This window comes from Vicugna pacos, chromosome 32, assembly GCF_048564905.1.
Source record: "Vicugna pacos chromosome 32, VicPac4, whole genome shotgun sequence".
Classification (NCBI taxonomy): Eukaryota; Metazoa; Chordata; class Mammalia; order Artiodactyla; family Camelidae; genus Vicugna; species Vicugna pacos.
The window spans coordinates 19348338-19372787 of NC_133018.1; the positions used below are offsets into that span (position 1 = coordinate 19348338).

General features: G+C 35.8%; 2 protein-coding genes, 1 long non-coding RNA gene and 1 other non-coding gene across 10 annotated transcripts in view; 1 reads left to right on the forward strand and 3 right to left on the reverse strand.

Moving 5' to 3' along the window:
- Positions 1 to 5405, reverse strand: part of ZCCHC8 (zinc finger CCHC-type containing 8) — a 20851-nt gene extending 15446 nt beyond the window's left edge. The window contains exons 1-3 of one of the 2 annotated variants that reach the window (XM_072953377.1): positions 5039 to 5405; positions 3818 to 3858; positions 1414 to 1488 (exon numbers count right to left, since the gene is read on the reverse strand). In XM_072953377.1, the coding sequence (XP_072809478.1) occupies positions 1414 to 1488; positions 3818 to 3858; positions 5039 to 5239 (317 nt within the window). In that variant the 5' untranslated portion in view covers positions 5240 to 5405. Of the gene's footprint in view, positions 1 to 1413; positions 1489 to 3817; positions 3888 to 4474; positions 4931 to 5038 lie in introns of those variants that run through there. The other variant, XM_072953378.1, reaches the window with a different exon arrangement.
- LOC140691034 (small nucleolar RNA SNORA9) lies at positions 825 to 959 on the reverse strand. The gene has a single exon (XR_012066491.1). It is a non-coding gene; the product is annotated as a small nucleolar RNA SNORA9 (small nucleolar RNA).
- LOC140690977 (uncharacterized) lies at positions 5372 to 15564 on the forward strand. Of its 2 annotated transcripts, XR_012066395.1 has the most exons (3): positions 5372 to 6290; positions 6688 to 6756; positions 15270 to 15564. It is a non-coding gene; the product is annotated as an uncharacterized lncRNA (long non-coding RNA). The 2 variants fall into 2 exon arrangements; XR_012066396.1 differs by lacking the exon at positions 6688 to 6756.
- Positions 7877 to 24410, reverse strand: RSRC2 (arginine and serine rich coiled-coil 2). Of its 5 annotated transcripts, none has more exons than XM_015243799.3 (11): positions 24253 to 24386; positions 20187 to 20343; positions 19228 to 19271; positions 18353 to 18430; positions 16571 to 16783; positions 15331 to 15534; positions 14233 to 14355; positions 11717 to 11796; positions 10411 to 10640; positions 9872 to 9961; positions 7877 to 8846 (listed from the first exon to the last, which is right to left on the reverse strand). In XM_015243799.3, exons 4-11 carry the CDS (start codon positions 18358 to 18360, stop codon positions 8667 to 8669), a joined length of 1128 nt encoding a protein of 375 aa, XP_015099285.1. In that variant the 5' UTR covers positions 18361 to 18430; positions 19228 to 19271; positions 20187 to 20343; positions 24253 to 24386; the 3' UTR covers positions 7877 to 8666. The 5 variants fall into 5 exon arrangements, with proteins under 5 accessions (XP_015099285.1, XP_015099284.1, XP_006209560.1 ...); XM_015243798.3 differs by having other exon boundaries at positions 10411 to 10643; positions 20187 to 20248; positions 24253 to 24385; XM_006209498.3 differs by lacking the exon at positions 18353 to 18430 and having other exon boundaries at positions 16571 to 16761; positions 24253 to 24410.
- Positions 24411 to 24450: the final 40 nt, after the last annotated feature.

Genomic DNA, 24450 nt, shown 5'->3' on the forward strand with positions numbered 1-24450 from the left:
TATCAAATCACTGACTCTTTGTGACACTCAGGAATCTATTCCTTAGGGGAAAAAATACACAATGTTGCCAAGTTAACAAAATGATTATGATAACTGAAAACAGAGCCTAGCATGTAACAACTGGTAAACATTTAACCAAAGACTAAATGGATTTTATTTATGAATTTTACATACCTAATTTTTGGATACATAGTACATGTAAATGGTTCAAAATTGAAAAGAAGTAAAAGAGTTAGTTACATAACGAAAAGCTCCCTTCCTACCCTGTCTCCTAGCCACCTATTTCTGCAACACAATCAGCGCATTCAGTTCTTCCACACCCTCCTCCCAGAGACTCTCTCTGCACATATGAGGAAACATCTATATAAATATTCAACTTGGAAAAAAGATAAAGCAAAATGCAAGAAAAACTACTGAGGTCAAGAACCAAGTTCATCAAATATTCTTTAGCGCTCAGCTCAGGAGGGGCCAAGAGCCAACTTCCTCTTCACAGACTTGATGATCCGTCAGGACCCTTTAAAGCTCTGACGTTCTAAGATTTCTGCAGGCAAACCCCCAAGCGAATGGTGCAGAAGACTGCCAGGAGCTTGAGTTAGAGGCCGACTGTGACGGTGACAGCAGTGCCAGAGCCAGCCCGGCCAGCACCGTGCTGCTGCACCGACCACCCGGCTGCCCGCCCCACAGAGGCGCAGGTCCCCCTCTGCTGAGACGCAGGAAGCAGTGGACTTGCCACACAGGTAACACTCTTTGTGTGGTTCCTTTACTTTCTTTACTTTGCCTAGCACAGAAGATAACATAATTAAGTGATGCGGGAGGGGGCAAGCAACTGTCTGAAATGTCTGTGACCATGTTCCCAGGAAGGGACAGGTCAAGGTCTCAAACCATTTCAGAAGATTCTAGCAAGCACTGCAGGAATGCATTGAGTCATCCTGGACCCAAGCATACTGGAAGGCTTACAAAGGTCTAGTTTTGCTATTTAAAAAAAAAAAATCATGTGGGTAAGCTTTGAAGATAGCCAACAAGGAAAACTCAGTTACCTGATTTTGGTAGTGAAATGGCTAACATTAGTTATGGTGTAGTGGTTATTTTTATTAGAGGAATTTATTAGGCTCTTATAGGTGCTCATTTAGCTCCTGAGAGGCAGTTACTATTAGTATCCTGTTTTCTACCGAGGAAATTGATGTGCAGAGAAGGTCAGTGACCCGTTCAGGTTCATACATGTACAAAGTAGAGGAGTCCAGATTCAATTCAGGTTTATTTAACTCTAATGTCCTTGCTCTTAATCGTGATTCCATAAATTTTAAGTAAAAGAATAAAGGTGGTGTAAGTACATATGAAAACAGTATCTTTATAGAACACATTGTATCATAAATACATCAGCTCATAATATTTAGGAAAGGGGAAGTTACTTACTTTGAAATAATATTGTTCATAAATAGAATCTGTAATAAAGGTCCATCTAACTTAGTATTGTTCACCAATATTCCACTAAAACAGAAGTTAAAACATATTCTTAGAAGACATCAAAGTACAACTTGCATATGTACATATAAACACAGAAACTTTATAATTCTTAAGTACCAAAGATCATATAATATTTTACAAATAAGATCAAGAACCACCAAGAACTCCAGTTTTCACCAATTTTACCTACTTCAACGGTTTTACAGAGGTATCCTTTACATTACAAATTTTAAAAAAGTATTTCACAAAAAATAAAAACTACAGTTACTCTTTCAGTTTTCAATCAAAAAGTTTCTTTACCTAATGGCTGTTTCTTTACAAATTGAGCAGAGGGAGGAAATGGATAAATCAGCAGGTTATAAAAATATATTTCTCAAAGAATCAGAGTGAGTTTGGGTTGGAAATATATGGGAAATTGACGCAACTCTAAATAAACGGGTAGACTCTCTTTGGAAGGCAGAGCCCACCACACTAAATATCTCAAATCTAAGATTTTAAAGTCAAGATGTAGAAGTATATACTGTTACCGGATTTGACTTTCAAATAACTGCAAAAACCAGACCTAGAATGCAGCCCAGAAACAGGCTCCACAGCCCTCCGGTGATCGGGAGCAGCTGTACCTCTGACTCCGCCACACCTGCCTCAAATCCCTCTACCTGTCCAGCATGGGAAATAAATCAGCCTGTATATGGAATTGCTCACATCAAGCAGAAAAATAAAGTTAAAATATGAAGACGCTCAGAGACTTGTTTCAATTCGCACAAGTATTTTAAAAAATACATCATGTTTTTAAAAACTACATACAATTGCATGGCCCTTGACTGGCGTCCAGGTTGAGCAATTAGCAATAAAGACATTCAGCTGGGGAAATGTGAATACGGCTGGGAAGATTACTAAAGAAATCATGCCGGTCACTAGGTGTGATAATGGTGGTGTGGTACTGCATGTCTTTTTAAAAAAAAAAAAAAAAAGCTGAAATATTTGGGGTAAAATATGTATATGGGATTAGAAGGAAAGATGGCAAAGTATTAACTGCTAAATCTAAGTGATGAAAATATGGGTACTAAGTGCACTATTCTTTCCACTTTCTGTATGTTTGAAAAATTTCATAATATAAAGTAAAAAAAGAAAAAAAAACCTCACAATGTTTATTGGATAAAAAGAAAAGACACTTCTGACCATGAAAGTTTCAAACATAAGGGTTAAATCAAGAGACCTGCAGTATAAATTTTATCTAAATTATGTTTTTCTTCCTTGGTTTTCCGTAGAATGCTTGCCAGTCTGACAACACTGAGGGCACTAATTCTAATACATATATATATTGCCTTTTCATGCTTGCTTCTTATAAATTGGCAGAGTCTATGATGCTATAATCATTTGAACTCAGGTGACTATAACCCCATTAAATAAATATTTAATGTTTAAGTTATCAACTCTATTACAAAGCATGTGCTTGTCTAAATAAAGTATCTTTGTGTATATATATATATGATTTATATACAGTTACGATTTTTGTACATTTAATAGTACATTAAATATATGTACTATTAACCAAAAATGAGTTTAGATCCACAAAGTGTGCTCACATAGAGGAAGGAAGGTATGGCATAGGGAAGATATTCTTTAGACATATTCTAAAATACATCTAAATTCTAAAATTTCAAACTTTCAGTCACTAAAGTAGCCAGTTAGCCCAGCTGGTACCAGGGACAAAAAAGTCCACATGAAACTGCATCATGACACCCCCAAATTCTGAAAGCTTTAAAATACCATTCCATGTAATTTGTATTTTAACAAATATTTTAGATTCAGTGACCTATTACATAAATGTATATTAAGAGATATCAACATTTAATCTTCTGTTGAAATCAGATGAATCAGATGACCGAATGCAAATTTACTCACTGTACTTTTTTCAAAAGCAACTACTTTCTCTTCTTCTAAGATGCTATCTCTTGCATTATTTCTATTTATGAACACACTTTAATTGTGTAAATAAATCTTCAGCTAGATTAATACTGTAATCTTAATTCTAACTTTCCAGAAGTTTTTGAATAGGTACAGCTGGGTTGATAACCTTCCTGTTCTGTCCACTAAATCAAAAATTTCCAGATTGTGTTTCGCAAATATTTTCACTCAGTCAGTTTCAAAGTTCAATGCAGTTATGAGAATTCAAATTTTACCCCTACAAATTAAAAATAAAGCATCATTACGCTGACTTCTTCAGAGTACACTTAACAAATAGATAACAAAAATCCTAAACATTCTTTTTAGAAAAAAAAACTGTGATTAAGAATTAGTATCATTGTAGAAAATAAAGGATGGCTCTGGTGTAATTTCAAAAATCTCATACCTTGGTCGAGTCAGAATGTTCAATTTTCTTTTAAGTTCTTCATGTTATCACTTGTTAAGGAGTATAAGTCCTCATTAAATAGAAATATGAAGATCATAAAATTCATCTATTAACTCACTTTTGGTGTCAAAGTTATAAACATTAAAAGCTTCACAAACATTTTGAGGATGACACACTTAACCGATCTCCTGTTCTATTTCAGGGACTTAAAACTAAAATATTGTTTTCATTCCTTCCAACATCAAAATTTCTAAGGCAGGGTCGTGCAGTTCAAAGGGGACTAACAGGCTGAACCAAAAACGTTATTCAGCCACTCAAGAAAATTTTCCAAGTCAAAATCATCATGATATTGCATAAAATAAGCGCAGTGTAACAAGCTGTTAACGACTGAAGAATCTAGGATGGAATCTATGAATATTCACTGTAAAGTAAGTTTTCTGTGTTTTTAAATTTTCCGTAATAAAATGAAAAAGGAAAAGGGCTTAGAAAACCTTAAACGATAATTTACCAACTGCTTTCAGGAGTCTTTACACTAGGAAAACTATCTGAAACAAATCATCTGTATGTATAGTAAAAACAAAAACCTCTAAGAATGTAAAAAACATACGAACACATCTTGCTAGAAAGGCTGTAAACTAAAGCCAAACGGAAACTTACTCGGCGCCTTTTACCTGAAGCTTTGCAACACACCTTTACCACGGAAGCTATTTCAAAGTGCAAGAACTTTAAAATGATTCTCCAGTGTTAATCAAGCAACGAACAATTTCTCTTTGCTTGCCTCGAATCCTTAAGGCCCCCAACTCTACATCCTAGGACCAGTAACATTTGCCCCACCATAAAGACAGGTTTGCGCGAAGGTCTAACTATCCGGTATCTCCTAATATACGACTATAATATGACTGTATCAACTTCAGCTTGGCTGCAAAAAATGAAATCGGATAATGACTCCAAGGAGGGGAAGAGAAGGGGCGAACAGTCTACAACGTGAACAGCTGCAGCGGTCCGGAATAACCCTAAAAACCGGCCCCAGACTGGGGGCGCGGAAGGAGAGAATCTAGTCTAGGGTACGGCTCCCAGAACGGGAGAGGTCGGCTCCGAGGCCTCGGGGGCAGCTTACGCAGCCCGAACTCTGGATTCTCAGCCTGAATTCTGCCCCTCGCGGAACTCCCGCCCGCGCCACCCACCACACGCCCGGGTGACGGCCCAGCGAGCGGGAAGGATATTCTCGGCGCGGAGCCGCTCGATGGTTTCCTCGCACTGCCGGAGCCGCTCCCGCAGCTCCGCGTCTCCGACCCCATTCTCGTCCTCCTCGTCGCCGTCGTCGTCCTTGAAGTGGGTGTGAACGGGCTTCGGAATCGACTCCTCTGGGTGGTCAAACGCCTCAAACAGCTCTAGGTCGCCAAAATCCACCTCCGCCGCCATTTTGGGATGTGGGAAAGATACGAGAAGAGGCGGAGCTGGCCATCCGGCCGGGGGCGAAGGTTGTAGGGCGCCTCCGCTCCCTAGGGCTCCGGCTGCGCTAAGCTACCCAGTAGGGTTTCCTCAAAACGTAGGCCGCCGTAGCGGCACAAGGGGCAGGCCAGGGCTGTGGGACTACAACTCCCAGAATGCAACGGCGTCTCTCATAGCACTTCCGAGATTGCTCGGGAGCGTGGCATGCTGGGACATGTGGTTTCTAAGCGACTGTTAACTCATTGTTTGCATTGCATACTGGAACGGCCCTTTTTTTAAACGCGAAGAAAATCCAACTAGATCAGAATGTGTTACAGTATGGTTGGTCCCTGTTCAGGGGTCTGAGGCTGAAAAGTCAGAGCACGATGCATGGCTTATTACAGGTTCTTGGTGTTTGTGCCAAACAGGAAGAAGACAGTAAGGAACTCCAGTTTTGCCACACTCTGTTGTGATCTTGGAAGAGCTAGTTCAGTTTATTCGGCTTGTTTCACTTTTCTTATGAAAAACTAGCTTGATCATTAGATTCTTTCAGATTTGTCTGTTGCGGCTTTTGGTGGTTTCTCCTGTTCACTCACTCATTCATTCAGTAACATTTATTTACCACGTTCAATGTACCAGGCACTGTTGTAGGACCTGAGGATGCAAGAGTGAGCAAAATAGAGAAGTTCCCGTTTTCGTGGAGGCTAGTCTAGCAAAAGAAAGAAAAAAATTAATTCTCCCACTCTTGGATCGAAGTGGATGTTGATGGGTATTGAAAATATTAAATATATATATGAAATAAAAACAGTAAGTTATGGATATGTAAGAAACTTGACATTTCTGTGGGAGTCAGTGAACTGAAGAATTGAGGTTTTAACTGAAATATGAGAAGCAAAGTTGGTGGTGAGATTGTGAGGGAATGAAGAAATGGCTGAAGAAATGCAATGTATAACGAAAAAGCAGAGTGGAGCAACATGAGGCTGGAACATTAGGCCAGTACTCACAGACCACATTAGGGATCCTTCTCCACCTCAAAAAATTGGTAAGTCATTTCAACATCTTAAATAGGTGGTGTGTCTGTGACCCACAAAATTTCATCTTGATGGAATGGTTCTTATTGCATAGTAGTAAAAGGATTGGCGATGGAACAAAAGTAAAATTCTGAGACTAGTAGATTTTTGTAATGAAATAAAATGTTATCTCGGATTAGGGTCGTGGCAAGTGGTGGGGAGTTAATATTTAATAGAGGGTATTTAAGATACAATTAAAGCAACAGATAACTGAAGGGTTGTTGGTGTGGAATGAGACAAAAGGCTTATGAATTATTTGCCAGGCTTCTGACTTAAACTGGTTGAATAAATGATTGAGATAGAAGACAGTGGATGCTGACCACGTTTTGGAGCAGAGTTTGTTTCATTTTGTTTATGTGATACCTCCAGGCAACCTCATCCTTACAGAGAAGTAACTGGACTAGTGGAAGAAAATTCTGAAGCACTGGTACATTGGAGGTAAAATTTTAGGCCCATGGCAGCAGCTAAATACTTGGGTAAGGCTCCAAAAAAGAGGTCTGAACTTAAGGTTAGCATTTGGCTGGTTCAAGTTTTTATGGAAAGTAGATACAACTATGATAGAGTAATGAAAAGTGGGAAGAAGTCTAGGACTGGGTCCTAGAGGGCCAAGATTGAGGCTGAGACAACTACAGAAACTGATGAACAGCCAATGGGAGAACTAGGAGAGGTCTGCTTCTATCTCCTTCCAAGCTTTTTTTAAACCTACTTCTTCAATGGTATTTCTCTAATTTTAATCAAAACACCTCATTATCCAAATTGGAAACCTCATCTTTGAATTTGCTTATTTTACCCTCAAAGTCAATTATTCTCAGAGTACCATCATACCTTGACTCAAATAGTGTGGTTTTCTTGTCTTACTGCCTGCCTAGCCACTATGTCTTTAAAATATCTCCTGGACAGCAACTTACGTTCCTGTGGCAATCAAGAGTGAAGCCCGATACATCCATCTCGGAGTAACAGGCTTTCAAACTGGAAGTAACAGTAACAGCTAGGAAATTGGTAACAAAGTTTATGCTCATGAAAAATATGGAGTGTTTATTTTCCCAATGAACACATTTCCAAATTTGAGTCAAGCAGTTAACTAGCCCCTGCCTCGACTCCAGTAATTGCTTCTTTAATTATGCACCTGACAATTACCTATATGCCTTCCCCTAAGTCTGCACTGTCCAGGATGGTTGCCCCTGGCTAGATGTGGCTACTGGTAACTTTAAAAGTGGCTAGTTCCAACTGGGATGTTAAAATATAATATACCCCCTGGATTTCAAAAATAAGCATGAAAATAAGAACATAAAATCTCAACTAAAAATACTGATTACCTATTCAATTATTTTGGATATTATACTAAATGAGTCAAAATTAGTTTAATCTGTTTAAACTTGCCTACAAAAATTCTTGAAATTCTAGATGAATGCAGGATGAACCATATTATTCATAATGTATGGCCAGCTCATTAAGACACTGCAGAAAAACAGGAAGCAGTTAACATGTGTCTTTCGTATCCATACTTTATGCTAGAGAAGACTTCAAAGGGGATAATGAGCAAAGGGCATACAAAGAGCATGTTATAAGGCACTTTATTAAAATAAAAGTGCTTACATCCCTTTAATGTATTAATCTATTTCCTGAATAACATATGGAATATTTAACAAATACTGTACACCAATTCTGTCCCTTATTACAGTAGGAAAACAGTATTACTTTAGTTTGTTCACTCCTCCCAACTTCCTTTTACATTTCTGCTCACCATGGTATTGCCTATAGCAGTTAATTTTTCTTAAAAAAAAAAATCCTAACCAGTCTTCTAATTAGCAATTGCAAAGTGCTACAGATACCATAAAACAAATTCAAATAAGAATTCCAGGTAACTTAAATTAACACCAGTTTTGAGAAAACCATTTTTATTATCATCACCACCCAGCTTATTTGTGCTGGATTATGTACCAAATGGCCAGATCTTCTAAAGAACATCTACATAGCATTTCTTTCATGTTTCAAGAGATGAAAATAACTGTACAAGGTTAAGTACAAAAGTACACAAGACAGTGGACACGAAAAATCCATGTATGAGATTTTACCCCACCTGCAGCTTTTATATATTTGAAAAGTAGAATTCATGAACTAAAAAATATTGTCCTTCTATAGTACTGTCAAGTTTAATGGAAGTGGGTATAACCTGATTACAACACTAACACCAGTATCACTGATCTGATATTTACAAAAAAATTGTATTTTTCAATAAATTAAAGTCAATGCAACACCCATGCAAGCTAGAATGCTAGCTGTTTGGTGAACAAGGACCTGACATCAGAACCAGAAGTCTATAAAGTCCCAGATATTAAGTGTGATCTTCAAACTGCGTCCATTCCTCGCATTGATGATGTGAAACCCAATCCCATTCCTCTCTGTGTGTGGGTTTGTGATCTTGCCATCTCATATTGAGCATCTAGATTTCTAAATACTTCTTCTTGCTGTTTCAGTGTCTTGTAACTTTCTTCATCAACAGAGCTACATCCAGCTTCATCTTCACTCTAAATAACAGATATAAAATATATTAAAATGAATTTACATCGAAATAAGAAGTACTTCTCTCACTTAAAAGTACTGGTAGATCCCACTTTAGGGGTACATATTTGACCTTACTTGCCTTCCATTTAGTCATTCAGCTCCTATGGAATGCAAGGCAATATTCTTTCTAGATCCTGGGACAGAGTAGGATGTGACAAAGATCAACTTCATTTCAGTGGGCATGAAAAAGAACACATAGAACATGCCTGACAGTGTGTGGTGTGAATAAATGACTCGGAGAAAAGTAAAGTAAGAAATGGGGATAGAGTGCTTCCTATTTTCAAAAATGTAGGCGAGAAAGACTAAAAAAGGTGACCATTTGGGCAGGACCCAGGATTAAGAGAGTCACATAGGCAGCTGAGGTAAGAATAATGCAGGGAAGGCTAACAAAAGCCCTCTGACATGTTTGAAAATAGCCAGGTCTGGGCAGCTCAGTTTAAGGCAAATTTCCCTTCAATGAAAAATGAACTGAACATTTGTGGACCTTTCCAGATTGTTGTATAAAACCTAATACCTTATCTGTATATTTACATTGCATTCAGCATAAGATCAACTTTCTAGATCTTCTTTAAAAAAACAAAAAAGCTTCCTTGAAACATTGCAAGTTAAGAAGGTCCTACCCTCATTGAATGTAGTTAACCTTAAATGGGCAGTGATTATCATTTTTTTAAAGCAAATTCATTAATTTCGTTTTTACAATTTCATTTTTATTTACTAAGAGAAGCTTATGATCGCAAACAAGATTCACCTAGGGCATAAACAGTAATAATCAACAAATGTGTTAATTTATGTTGAACAATTTGAACTGTCGACTAGTGACAATAAACACTGGGTTGTGTTATTTCTGTGAAATCAATGAGAACGTAAAACAAAAAAGCATTAGAAAGTACCCAGAGGTGACATACCACTAAAATAACATTTGAGTTGAGAACCAATGTTACTCTAAAAATATGTTAATATGAAATTTAATATGAAGTGTATAACTCACCTTAATACCCATTAATTTCCTAAATTTGACATTTTGGTCCTTGTTTCCAAAATTCAATTTCTCCCATATTTCAGCAGACTGAGATTTGTCCTGTTAAGAAACACTGAATTTTTAGGATATGTACAATTTAAATATCTTTTATTAGCATATTAAATCTCTCCATAATATAGTCTAAGTAAAAGAAATAATAGCACTTATGGCATCAATGGAGTTTATAATTACTTTAAGATTTCTACTATAGAATAATGACACAAAGAATTACTAATACTTCATAAAACCTCTCAAGAAAAAAATATCAAAGCTAAGGAACAAACCCTTCCCCTTTAATAAATGTATGGAAATACGAGTTTCCTTTGAAATCCTGACTTAGACCATGCATTCCCCCCCCAAGTATTAAATAACTATTGCAAATTAAATTATTCTTGTCAGGTCCTTAGAAGATAAACCCAAACTAATCTCTTCTAATCCAGATTTGTTTTCCTAAGCAACTGCTAATTAGGAATAAATGAGAAAAGAGGAGAGGGAATAAAAGAACTTACTCCTTCTTTCTTGCCTTGCCAAAGCATTTTCCTTTTCTTCTCTTGTTCAGCAAATTTCATTGGATTCACAGCTGCTGGGTTGTAATAGCTAGGTACAGCTATTCCGGTCTCTGCCAAAGCTTTGGCCTGGAGGGCTGCCATCTGAGCTGCCATAGCTATCTGAGGAGTTACTTGCGTTCCTGAAGCCAACAGGGCAGCAACATTGAGGACGGAACCTCCGGTTGCTGCAGCTGCTAAAGAGACAAGTATGGATTTTAACTAAAACAAACCTCCTGATTTTCAGTAATACAGTGTTAATATAAAATAGCTACTAATCTGCAAAAAAGTAGGATATTTTCATCAAATATATAGAAATGACTGAATGTTAGCTTACAATGCAGTAACATTTTAGCAAACATTTATTCAATGTATTCATCAACAAATATCTCTGTATATGATCCCTTATAGATACACTAAAAACTTTTATTTGTACAGTTCTTTATAGCTTACAAAATGATTTCACAACATCTCATTTGAAACTTATACAAAACATTTAAAACTATTAAGTGGGTATTATGTACATTTAACAGATACTAGGCCCAAGTCCTATAAAAGTTAAGTGCCATGCCTGGTACTTTCATTTTAAGTGGTTGAGTTAGGAACTGAGTCAATCTTCTGTAAACAAGGACTGTTCTAATTACATTTTTTGTCAGTGCAGAATATAACCTTTAAAAAATCTGACATTACTATCCTAATGGGAATCCAATCATAAAAATTGTTATAATTATGTATAAAAACCAAATGGAAGATTACAAAATTTTGTTATTTTTAAAAGTACCACTATTTACTAGGAATGTGAAAAACAACAAAAAATACCTTCCAGATTACGTTTCATACAAGCTCTCTAATCACCTTTAAATCATCCTCAGGCGGTGTTTGTGTCATGTCTAAAAAAAACCTGACTGCTTAAACAGTTAAGATATAATACATATTCTACTTAAGTTTATTATCCTTTAACAAACTGCATTTCTAAAACCATAACTATAAGACATGTACAGTGATGGTTAACGTGCTACATGAACAAGAATAGTCACTGTTCACTTCTCAAAATTATCTACATTGATGAAATCAGAAACATATATGCATGAAGATTTTTATGAAGTAGGAAAGTAACACTAAAATTAACATGTTCCCAATTCAACAGTAATTTAAAAAAGATGTTTATAGCACACTGATGGGCAGTAGTGATCATAGGTGATTTTCTTCCTGTTCCTTTTCTGAACTTTTTACAAAACGCCAAACTTCCAAAATAAATTTTAAAAATTACCTGCAGCCATTTCTTGTTGTTTTTGTTTTTCAACCATTTCCTTTTCTCGCTGTTCTTGTAATTTCTTTGCCCTTTCCAACCTGTCAAAAATAATTTAAATAAATTAAAAACAATATAAAGCCAATATTTACCTCTATATGTATACTCATATAAGCAGAAGACATTTTATATGGAATTTTTAAATAAGTTTAACATCTTCTCCAAATTGGTATCTGTGTGTGGGGAAAAAAGTAATCATTCTCAAGATGGTATCAGTCAAATAATACCTCAATACTGGTTTTAAACATTTTTAAATTCACTGAATAGCCAACAACTGTTAATAGTTTATACAGTTCCCATAGAGAATGGTTAAAATGGTTAAGAAATAAAAATAACTGTGCTGGTTACAGGAGTTAAGGATCAAATTAAATCTTGCCAACAGACATACTCAGAAAATATGTTGAGAGCTGAGAAAATCTTAGACTATATACAATATTTACAGAACTACCTAAATGCTTCTTAGGGGAGGCTGATAGAGAATAAGGCCAACCAAAACATGGAGACAATGATTTTTATATTTATAGAGATTTTATTAAGTCTCTAAATTAATAAAAAGTAAGTAGTCAGAAATAGAGAATTTTAAAAAGGGCAAGCAAACCTGAATTGCCATTCTGCATAATCTAATAATATGGGAAAGACTCAGAATTAGAAAATTACTTTCAGGAGGTGAAGAAATTTACTAGCAGCTTTTGAAACGTGAAACACAAACTTATCTTAAAACAAAACAAAAACAAATTCCGGTTCACACTAAATTCACTAATGAATACACATACTAAACTAAATGCACTGTCAAGTCAGTACCTACTTGCTATACAGCAAAGTAATGCTATCTTCCAAATGAGTTCCGGAGAGAGAAAACCCTTTTCTTCCAAAGATTCCTTGATTTACCAATCCTAAATTACACCACCCTTTCCCTCCTTTAATATGGTATAAAGGGGCAGCAAGGCTTGGGGAAAATGTGTGGGTTTTTTTTTTTTGAGGGGGTGCTATGGGTATAAACACAATGGTTGTAAATTGGCATTTGCTTTATCAATTGCTGAAATTACATAAAATGTAACAATCTAAAATTTTGTTCCCTTCAATATGTATTGAAGACAGACATACAGTACAGACCTGAATTTGTCCTTGGAAAAAAGTTTCTGATTAGGATTAACTTTAAAATGTAAATCCACTGATATTAAAAGTATCTCCAAAGCAGTTTTAAAATAGTCCTCATAAAAAAAACAAAAAACAAAAAATGGTTTACATACTGTAGTTTACTAACAGAAATACCACCCTTCAAATTTCAATGTAGCCAAGAAATAATCTGGTATTCTGAAATTAGAGCATTTCATGTAAAGTTGTCATCTGAAAAATCACTACGTAGACTTTTAAGTAAAAAAAGTTTTAGATGTTAGTGATAGATTCAACTTTAATAAAATCCAAAAATTAAAACACAATTAACCTACAGCAAATTAAGCACAAATTTTAGGACTTTAAAAAATCCATGATCAGAGTTAATGGGCCATTCTTTTAAATCAGTTCAGCTACTATAAAAATTATTCCTAACTCTGGTGATTTGAGTTTCAGAAAGAAAATGATTGACTACTATAGGTTGCATATTTTAAATGGTCATTGCAGGTTTGGAAACACCACCATTCACTAAGGTGAATGGAACGAAGGGATGAGCTCACACCTTTGCTGCTGCTGCTGTTCAGCTGGAGTTTCTGCCAGGCTGGGTTCGTAGGGCAGCAGCCCATCAGGTTACATTGTGATAACTGTATTTTTGTAATGAAAAAAAAAATACAAACTCAATTTCATAAAGAAAAAAATTAAAATCAAAAGATTTTAGTTTTCAGAACATGGGAAAACCTGCAAACCAGCGCCTGGATTTTACCTTACTTCTTGCCTTTCTCTAGGAGGCAATCTTTTCAATGGTTTTGCAGATAGATTTCAACTAGATAGCCTTGCTGTGTGTAGTCCCACAATCACCCACCTTTGAAACACTAGAAAATTTAAAAATACAATGATTTTCCTATGCTGTCAGCAGTAAAATTTACAAGATCAAATAAATAGGCTTACTATTTGCCATTTTCATTATTTCAGACTTTGTTTTCTTAAAAAGGAAAAACAAAAAATAGACAAAATAGTTTTAAAGGCAAGCTTAAGAGTTTTTAAATCCAAGATTTTAAATTTCAAATGCAAACTAAAAATATTTAAGAGTCCAGATTTGAGAAAAATGAATCAGTTAATCATGAAGGAAAAAGAGGAACTGCTTGCTGCAGACACAGAAATCCATCTGGTTGTGCAAATAAGTAAATCTTTAAGATGAAAATCAACAAACCACTTAGTTGTATATCACAAAGGTGCCACACAGTCACGGCTAGATTTAATTATGTGAATTCTCCTCTGACTGAAAGTATTTGTTATATCCACACAATTGAGTACTTCAAGGTGAGAAGGAAAAAAACAATGCATCAAATAAAAAATACACACACCTTCGAGCTAAAGCTTCTTGTGCATCCATCGCTGTGTTTCTGCCTCTGAAGGGAGGTGGACTAGGAGTTCGGCTTAAACTTCTGCTGAATCTTCTTGGTTTTTCAATTCTCTTCTTTCTATCTCTTTAATAAATCATATTTTACATGTCTCAGTATTACCCAGTAATAATTACTTTGTTGAATCAAAACCAATTATATTTACATGGTTCAATAAAAATCAAACCGTACAGGAAATTTATTTTGAGCCCTTTCTCTTCTGTCGTACATCTTCCATAGGCATCCCAAGTTCCCTGCATATAAGGTTAGTTTTCTATAAACCCACTTAATCATCTGTTTCAGATGGACATATAGGTTGTTTCCCACCTTTTACCATTACACCCAATGTTGTAAACACAAAATATAAACCACCAAAAGAATTACAAAAATAAAAAACAGACATCGATCAGAATAAAAAGTATCAGTGGTCAATATTAGAATCTCCATGACCTGAACTGCCCAAATGGCTATTAAAAAAAAAAGGTAATTAATGGTGAAATTATCATCTACCTTAGAGTGACTAAATCTAACTGGCAAAGTTCATTACTTTCTTTCTTTTTTTTTTTTTTAAATAGAGGTACTGGGAATTGAACCCAGGACCTTGTGAATGCTCTATCACTGAACTATACACATCCTCTAACTGGTAAAATTCAAATTAGACAACTGATTTAAGGAGCAATAAATTAACAAAAAAGCTTTCCCACTACTTCAATACCAGTATCTGTGACTATAATGTACTATTAGTAACTGTCTTATATGACTAGAGAATAAACATATTCTCTGAATATCCGTAATTAAGTGTTTTTTATTATAGTTCCTGTCTAAACAAATCAAAGCCCCCTTCCAATCAAGACAAGTTGGAATTATTAAGCTCATCTTTTTGAATAGCTGAGATAGTATAAGCAGTATGCTGGGCTAAGCATGTATGACTTCACATTCAGACACATTTGGGACCCAGTCATGGCTGTACCATTTAATAACTATGATACTGGCTCTCTAAGCCTTACCCGACAGACCCTGGGAGGCGCCTATTTGATTTTACTCAAGATGAGGAATACCTACCGACTTCTACTTCTCGTCCTACTCCTGCTTCTACTCCTATGCCTGTGTCTTGATCTTGAGCGGGAACGAGATCGGATCCGACGTTTTCTCTCCCTGCTTCTGGATCGTGATTTCTTCCTGTCTCTGCTTCTGGATCTTGACTTCTTGCGCTCCCTACTCCTGGATCGAGACTTCTTCCGCTCTCTGCTCCTACTACGATGACGCCTGAAATTAAAGTGCACAAATTTCTAGTTACTTTTAAGAGTTGTGTCTTCAATTACGGACATTATGAATTAATTACTTAAAGTGTATGCATTCAAGACAGGCAATAAACTATTCTGTGTTGTGTACAGAAAGGATAACTGAGGTTTTTAATGGAAGGAGGTATAACCAAAGATAGACCTTTGTTCTTGTTTGATGGAAGACAGTAAAGTTAAAGTAATAACATGTCCCAATTTAAGATTCTGTTTAACAGTTTAAAGTCTATTGCCTTACCAAACTATTTCTTAAGTTTAAGAATAACAAGCAAGTTATTCACTTCTTAAAGTTTTTTGACCAAATCTGATATTACACATATACTCCCCACAGAGGTCTCCAAGTATATGATGTTAAACAATGGCTTCTTAAAACAAAAATGCCACAAAAATTCAAAACATGATCCAGTTTCTCAAAATTCTTTTAATCTATACCTAAGAAAACTTAAGAGTTTAGCAGCAAACAAGTCCTCCATCAGCAATGTAAAAAGGACTGTTATACTGGCAAACTGTATTAACAGTTCAGCAATGATTTTTTTTCATTTTGTAGGACAAATCAAGAAATATAGTTGTTAATGTTAATTATGAATATGCTAATTATACCCACCCCTTGTTCTCCACTCTTGGATATCATTTTTGCCTTTATCAGGAAGCAAAGACCATAAGACCAGGTATTAGTGGACATTAATTGGCAAAAGAATGGATCAAGTTAAAAAGTTAAAGCTCTAATCTGTTCTTAGAAACAATCTGTACATATATATAAACTAAAAAAAAGTGCAGTATATTATATATATGTATTTACATGCAATATAATGTATATGTGCAGTCAAATAATTTCTAATAAAACTGAAAAAGGAAAACAAAGAATGGATCAAGTTAACCAAAAATACCAATTTTCTAAGATTTTTTTTAAGGTGTTGCTTAGTTATGTGAATGTGGAATGTGAAATGTGAAACTTTATGTAATTTAAAAGCTCTCTAAAAGGCAGAAACTTAGAAAAAACTTACCTTTCACGAGACCTAGATCTTGAATGACTTCTGCCTCTTGATGACTTTCTTTCTTTGCGTTTGTGTCTGTCCTCGCCATTTTCAGATGAATTTAGCCGCTCTCTTCCTTTATCAGAAGAATGTTCTTTGTCATTATGTTCCTCAGACTTGTGTTTCTTAGAGGATTTATCTTTGGATTCATGTCTTCTTGCCTGTTTTAAGAAGAAGTTGGTTCTTTCAGGAAAATAGTGCAACAAAGAGAGTTAGTATGGGTATCAATAGCAAAAATGTTGTGATGCAACATTAGTAACCTTAGGAGTGTGTGGCAAATTAAAAACAGATCTAGTTTCACATCACCCAAATGTTGCAGATATATATACTAATTGTACTTTTTCTTTATAAACTCCCAAAATGCAGTTTCTACCCCAAAATATTTTCAATATCACAATGAAAGTGACTTTCAATGATGAAATAATACTGAAAAACCATTATTTCAGGAAAAGAAGAATCCCTGACGTTTCTTTTATCTAAAATAAGGGAAATACCCACGTATCAACATTTTTTCACTTTCCCAACAAACCTTTTAGAGAAGCAGACCATGTATATACATCAACTTCTAAATGCATAGTATATAGTATTTAAGTTTAAAAGTTAACAATGATGAAAATGAAGGACACAAAGAAATGCACCAGAAAATGCATTTCCAATTAGGTAGCTAAATAAAATCAACCTAAGCATTAGTATTTTCTGCAACTTTAATTTACTTTACGTAGGGCTGAAGTGTCCTTTTTAATAGTTATAATGCCACATCCTCTCAAAAACATGGCTCTTTCTTGATTTTTCTCCCAATGTCTAAACTGTGAAGCAATCACTTTTCATCTTGTAATATCCCAACAGGCTTGGAGTTCTATTAACATTTCCTGTACCTAGGGTAGAAAATGGCAACCATATCTGTTTTAATTTTTATGAAATCAAACTAGGTATAACATAATTAATCCCTATATTACGAATACATACTTCCCCCATTATTCTGAAGGATTATAAAACCCAAGGCTTTTGCTTTCACAATATATGCATTCAGAGACTGAGCTAAAATTAGTTGTATGATCAAGTCTCCATCCTACACTCATACTGAATTAGAAAGTACTAAACATTAGATTTCCCCACATTAAGATTTGTCAAATCTATTTCACAGCTAAAGCTTAAAATCTTGGACATTTCAGAATCACAATTTTAAAGCTGGAAGGAAACTCAGATCCTCTAATTCTCCTTACTTCACATATGACTAAGTTAAGATTTAAAGTCACAAAGCTTCATATTAGGAGAGTTGAACCCAGACCCCATGTTCTTCTGATGCCCAGGCCACCGTTTTCCACCACAGTAGGACACTTATCTCATATTTTCTAAAACAGACCATAGCATTAAACCATGTTTCCTTCCACTCAAGATTAACTTTTCTTAAAAAAAAAAAAAACAAAAACTTTGGTCAAACATTAGCAAACATGCATGGTGATATATCTGAAAAGGATCAATTTATTATTCTGCAGAAAAATAAGAGACCTGGAGACACAGCTAAATCTTAGTTTCACTGCCAGTTCTCTATAGTGAGCTTATAAGAGTATTTCCTTGATTTTGCCATATAGTGGCAAACTGGAAAAGCTTTAAATGGTTAAACTTGCAAGTTTTAGAGTTTACTTCAAACCATTTTCCAAACATAACATTATTAAAAAAAAAACCATTAAAACCCTTAACTGATTTAAAATATACTTAAGGGAAATAGGAGTTTGAATGACTAATAGTTACCTTATCATGAAGTAGGCTTATTATTTTGCTATCTGAGTCTGCAGCGTCTTCAGTTCAGTCTCTTCGCGCATTAGCACGCTGAGTATGATTTATTATAGAAATGTTATCATGTGAGCTAAACAAAATAGTCATTTTCACAAAAACTCTCCTAAATTAAAAATTTAACAGAGCTTCCATTAGGGAAAGAGGTGAAGTCCCTGCCCACATTTGTTTTAGGAGTCCCTTGCCCAGCCCCCATGAGACTCCTCCTCCCTTCTTGGCTGTTACTTCTGCTCTTCCTTTGTTGGCTCATTTCTTGTCTTCTCAGGCGGGCAAGTTAACTCCTCTGCCATATAGCTGCTGTCTTTATCCTCAAGTTTTGCTGTCATCACTACCTTTCCAGCTGTCCCTCACTGACGCTTTTATTTCAATTCAATACTATTAGGGAATCGAACTAGTTTACTAATGAAAACGACTCTTGTTGTCTTCCATAAAGAAAAAGTAGCCCATTGATATCTAGAGTAGTGCTACTTAAAGATGATTGCTATCTAAAAATCCTGAGCAGTCATCAGGCATAAGGAGACTCGGGACCTCAAATTAATGGAAGCTCTGTGTGACAGGCCTAAAAAACCAATCATATTCTTCATATGAAATTTTTATTGTGAATATTTTCACAACATAATATAATTAATAGTTTCTGAATGAACTTTTCATATAAACAACTATCTTCTTGAAAAATGATGAATCCAAATCATGCTTATTTTATAACCCAATTAAACCTTTAAAATTTCAAGTTTTGGTACTTACCTTGACAATATCATATATTCACACAAACATTTCTACCAGATACTTTACAAGTATTTTAAAGTGCCTATTCACTACAAAGTGTTAATTACCTCTTTGCTTCTGCTCCGGCTCCTGTGTTTTCTTCCTTCATTATCTGTAAACACACAAAAATTCACCATAAGATACAGAAATATCTCAAACACAAATTCCAACTCATATAAACAACAATCTCTGTCCATTCAGCTAACTAAATCTGTTTACTAATCATCCGCCAAAGCCTATTTTTTAATGGCAAGGGCAGGATCATTCTACTGTTAATACTGTACATATCTGAAACAAATCAAGCAATCTGAGCAAACCCAAATATAATCAAGTAAGAGAGCAAAAAAAGTTCCCCAAGTCCCTGTTCTATGACAATGACAAACACTGTCTTTAGGTGGTCAAAGATTCCCAATATTTTACAAAACATTCTAACCAGCCCTCCTTGTTTCCTAGTACACAGCAGAAAGGTCTTATTAGAGGTTGCACTTAAAAACAAGAGAAACAAAGAATGCAAGAGAAAACAAATAGGCTAAATTGTATTTGGTGTGTTGTAAGTAGTCAAAAGGATGTTACATTTCAGAAAAATTTCCTTTCAAAACTGGCTATGATAATACTGTGCAATTTCAACTATAGATAAAAATTACATTTGAACCATTTTGTTGATGATTATCTGTGGGGGCAAAGGGTAATAATTAGAGCCCAGGTCTTGAAACTTTTAAATTCGTTTCTATTCTACTTTTCACCTCGCTACTTCATTAATTATTGATTCATCGACAATACATCAAGCATTTTCTATACCACATCAGTCTAGTTTTTGTCCTTTTAAAAAAACCCTGTATTAGGACATTTGTATTTCTTATAATTGGAAAATTCTACAGAAAATTACCAATATATTTTCACTAACCATTTCTCAATTGGAAGAACACACATTAATTATACCAGAAAATGAAATTTATGTCTTATACACAGTTCTACATGGATTGTTAAAATGCCTATAATGATAATTACCATTTCCAGCAATTCATACCTGACTTTCGTTTTCTTTCTCTTGACCTTGATCGTGATCTTGAATAATGATGTTTTGAGGCTCTAGGAGAAACAGATACATCTGACTGCTCTTTTTTCTTATCTCTATCTGGGGATGTCTTTTCTGGGGCTAGTCCATCTCGTTCAGTATCACTAGCCTAAAAGTTTAGAGAAAAATAGCTGTAAATTCTTAATTGCATTTAAAACTTTTCTAATTTCTTAAAAGAGTGGGAGGGGAGGAAAGACAGTCATCCTTGTTTTACAAAATTAAAAAAAGAAAATCAAGAAATAAGAACAGGTGACTTCCAAGTAGCTAAATATGCTTTGTACCTGATAAGGAGGCCTGAATAAATTCACGACTAACCCAATACCAAAGAGACACGTGTAATTACACAGATCTATTTTTTTTAATTTTTTAAAACCATAACTTTTATCAGTTTAATATAAAATAGGGGAAGGGGAAAATAAGGGTCCCAAGTGTTCCCAATAAATATTTAAGCAGAGAAAATAGTCTGCTTTAGATTTGTAAATTTATTTAGCTGACTTAACCAACACTTGTACTTAAATCGGCATACGTTAAAAAGGCATTTAAAATGAGCTGTTAGAGGTTAGACTCAAAACTGTAAAATCTTAAAAAGCAAAGAGAATGTTTCTAGAATATTATAAAAGAATAAACAGAAAATAAACTTACCTATCTGAGAACCCAATATTAATTTCATTAACCCTCTTTAATGAAAGCCCCTTGGCACAGTGCTGCAGCAAAATATGGTCTGCCTCTCCTCACATATGCTCTGGGCTATGGAAACATTAAGTTGTTTCTGCTTTAAAGCACTTTATAAAGTCACAACATAAAGTTTTTAAAAGTTAAAACAATAATCAAACATACACACTTTTCCAGAAACCGATACCTAAGAGAGTAGGTTCCATTACCTAAGTATCAGTTCTTTGTTCTCCAGTTAACAAAAGGCAATTTCACCTGCCTTGATCATGACAGCACTCAGAACAGAAATCAAACGTGAAGAAATGAAGACCAGTTATTAGTTTTCCATTAAAAATGAAGTATTTCTGTGGCTCTGCAGACATGGTCCAAATTATATGTAACAAGAGTACCACACACACACACAAATTTTTAATGACTCCTAGGAAAAAAGCTTTAAGGAGAAACTAATCTGAATGTTCCTGAGTCAGATTTTGATAAAAGGCAGGGTAAACAGTTACAGTGATAAGTGGAAGGTGGACAATGATGACCTATTTAACCAGAGAGGGAATATGAAAATAGTCAACATGTCTGGGGAGTTGATTACTTAGGACAGGAGCAGGCAAACTACAGCCTGAGTTTGAACGGTGAGTTAAGAATGGTTCTTACATTTTTAAAAAGGCTGTTAAAACAAGCAAGCAAATGTGACGGAGACTGTGTGCTCTATGTGGTCCACAAAGTCTAAAATTTTTACTACCTTGCCCTTTATGAAAGAAATCTGGATTGGATAAATAATGACTTACTATACATGTTTAGCAGGAGGAACAATGAATTTCTGATTAGTCCAGAAAACAAACACCATGTAAACTCAACAGGGAGTATTTTAACAAATAAAGTGTGAGAGGGTGCATTACTTCAACAACTATTTTATTAGGGTCAAAAATGCACCTAACTAGACCCGGGACTCCAGGAATAAAGTGATAAAAGGGAAGGATTTAAAGCTTAGTTGGGATGACAGAAAAATTAGGTGTTAAGCCTCTAACAATGCTACCAGAAAACCAGTAAGAAACAGGAGAAACCAACTAACTACTGGGGAGGCTCATTTGAGCACATATGCTTCTCTAGTTTCCTTGGATGATTTCTAGAATCATTAAGTTTTTGTGCAGAAGGCTCTCATCCCTTCGATTCACATTCAAGTTTTTCACTTTACAGATGAGATCCAGCAACATCAGTTGCTTCGAACTAAGACACTGCTCTCTTTGCTGTCTACTATTAATGCATGATACTGTATCACACAAATAAAGATGCTGATTTTCATAACTTACACTGGTCACTTTTATTCCTGTTCTTATCCCTATTCTTAAGTACTATTTCAGACTACGACATGCTGTGTGTTGGTAAAGTTACACTTAGCAAAATAAAAGCAACAGCAAAAACTTTTAAGCACTGCTATGACTTCCCTCAGCGCATGCCACTTTCCTGCCCAACAGAGAGAGCATTCCTGAACCGCCAGCACGTGTCATCCACTTTTATAGTTCTAGTTAAAAACCTTTTCAAGGAAATGTAAGTGTCTAGCCCAGGAAATAACTTTTCTGTCAAATGCTTATTAACATCACAGAAGCCTGGTAATAGGGAAGTCAAATATTCCTGCCTTAAGGGAAGGCACTTACAGCCATTTTCTTTTATAAAATATACTGCAGGACAACAGCAAAAACCACTGTATCACCAAACAGGTATTAATAATGGGTGGGCACTTAGCCCAGGCAAAACTTTTATTTCCACAAAGATATTCTATAGTAGCATAACAAAAGTATCCAAGTAAAATCAATTGAGTATTAAAACTTCCCTGAAAATTTCTAAGACTTTAATTAGTAGGGATTTATACATAAATCTTAAATGCTAATTGCAAAAATGCCCTCCACTCCAGCATCTGCTCTATTAGGACACCACGGATTCTTAAAATTTACATCTTCTTTAAAACCCTAACGACGCTCAAGACATAGTATACAAATCTTTTTCCAGTACAGAGGGTACAGTGGATTTAATACTAGGCCACTTCTCCAGGGGATCACGCCTTTTTATTGAACGAGGCACTGCATAAAAAGATGTTTGAATTGGTTTTTTAAAATATCTGAGCCCAAGTAAAACAGTATCACACTCTACTAACAGTGTATCAAGAGGATGGAACACTATTTAAACAAAGGAAAACATTAAATCGATTAGTTACAGAGATACCAAATAGCCTGCCAACTGTTTGAAACCGATTCTAAATTCAATTGTCCAAAAAAAAAAAATCGGTTCTAAATCCAATCTATTCAGTATAGGGGCGGGGAGAGGGACAGAAAACTATTCCTAATTCCAGATATCCCAATGATTAGGATGGGTAAACTACAGGTCTTTAATCTTTACAACTTAAGTTTAATAGTCCTATTTATTTCTGAAAACAAGAATATACAACTTTTTTAGTCAACGGAAAGAAATGCAAAATGCTTCCATTTTTCTTTATCTGGGTTAATTAAAATGAAGTAATCACACCATAATGCGATGCATCAGGACTGGGCATTTTATACCCAAAGCAGGCTTCTTTTTCAGAGGAAATAATTCGAGAACTATAGTTTTATTTAAAATTAAACGGGTTAGTGAGGAACTCTTAAATTTAAAATAACACCACCAATGGTAGGGCTTGATCATGTTTTCTCAGACTTCAAAATGATTACATCAGGAGCCGCTTCAAAAAAGCAGCAGCAAACAGAAATCGTAGTTTCAAAACCTTCTCCTAATTAAGTCTAATTTTCACTTCCTTCCATCAATACCTTCCTTCGCTGCTTGCTAAGGAATAAACTAAGGTTTACACAGACGGAAAAGTAATCGAAGTTATGCAACTAGAATCATCGAGTGCAGGCAAAAAAAAAATCGCTGCAAAACTACTCTCTTCTCACATTCTATCCCTTAGAAGGACCGCCTTTACCCAACACTTTTCAGAGATGATCCGTAGTCTCTTTTTCCTTCCTCAGCCCTTTCCCACCACGATCGTTAAATGTCTAAACCCTAACGAAACTCAATATAAATCACCAACCATAGCGAGTAAACTTAACCGGAGTCAACTCCGTGGCCCAAAGGAACACGGGGCTGGGAAGAAGAGGAAAGTTCTAGAAAAAAAAAAATGACACTCCCAGAAGCTCCCCACCCCCATCGACACCGCCTTATTTCCCCCTCCCTGCAGCAGGCAACCATGATGGCGGGCGCAGAAGAAGGCCGCGCCGCCATTTTGTCCACACAAACGCGGACAACAGCTCCGGGAGCCGTTCACCTCTTCTTCGGAGAGGAGCAGAAAAATAACCCTGACTATAAACTCAAATTGAGCACCTACCGCCATAGTCTAGGGTCCTGGCCGCTAGGGCGGCGCCTCCTCTCGCCGCTTTCAACAGTACCGGCCGACTCGACGCCTCACCACAGACTGACTCTCTCGCACGAGAGACCCGGATGGCACAAAGGGGCTAAGGCCCGGCGCATCGCACAGCTTGCTGGGAGGAAAAGGGGAGGTGATAAGAGTTTCTGTAGCAACGCC

Bases quoted from the DNA above. Each gene is read 5' to 3' on its own strand.
- RSRC2 (XM_006209497.4), bottom strand. The intron at 11,797-14,232 runs GTGTGTGTATTT...TATTTTTGACAG, and splicing joins CAAGAAGCTTTAGCTCGAAG to GTTGGAAAGGGCAAAGAAAT. The intron at 8,847-9,871 runs GTGAGTTATACA...TCTGTTATTTAG, and splicing joins GGAAATTAATGGGTATTAAG to AGTGAAGATGAAGCTGGATG.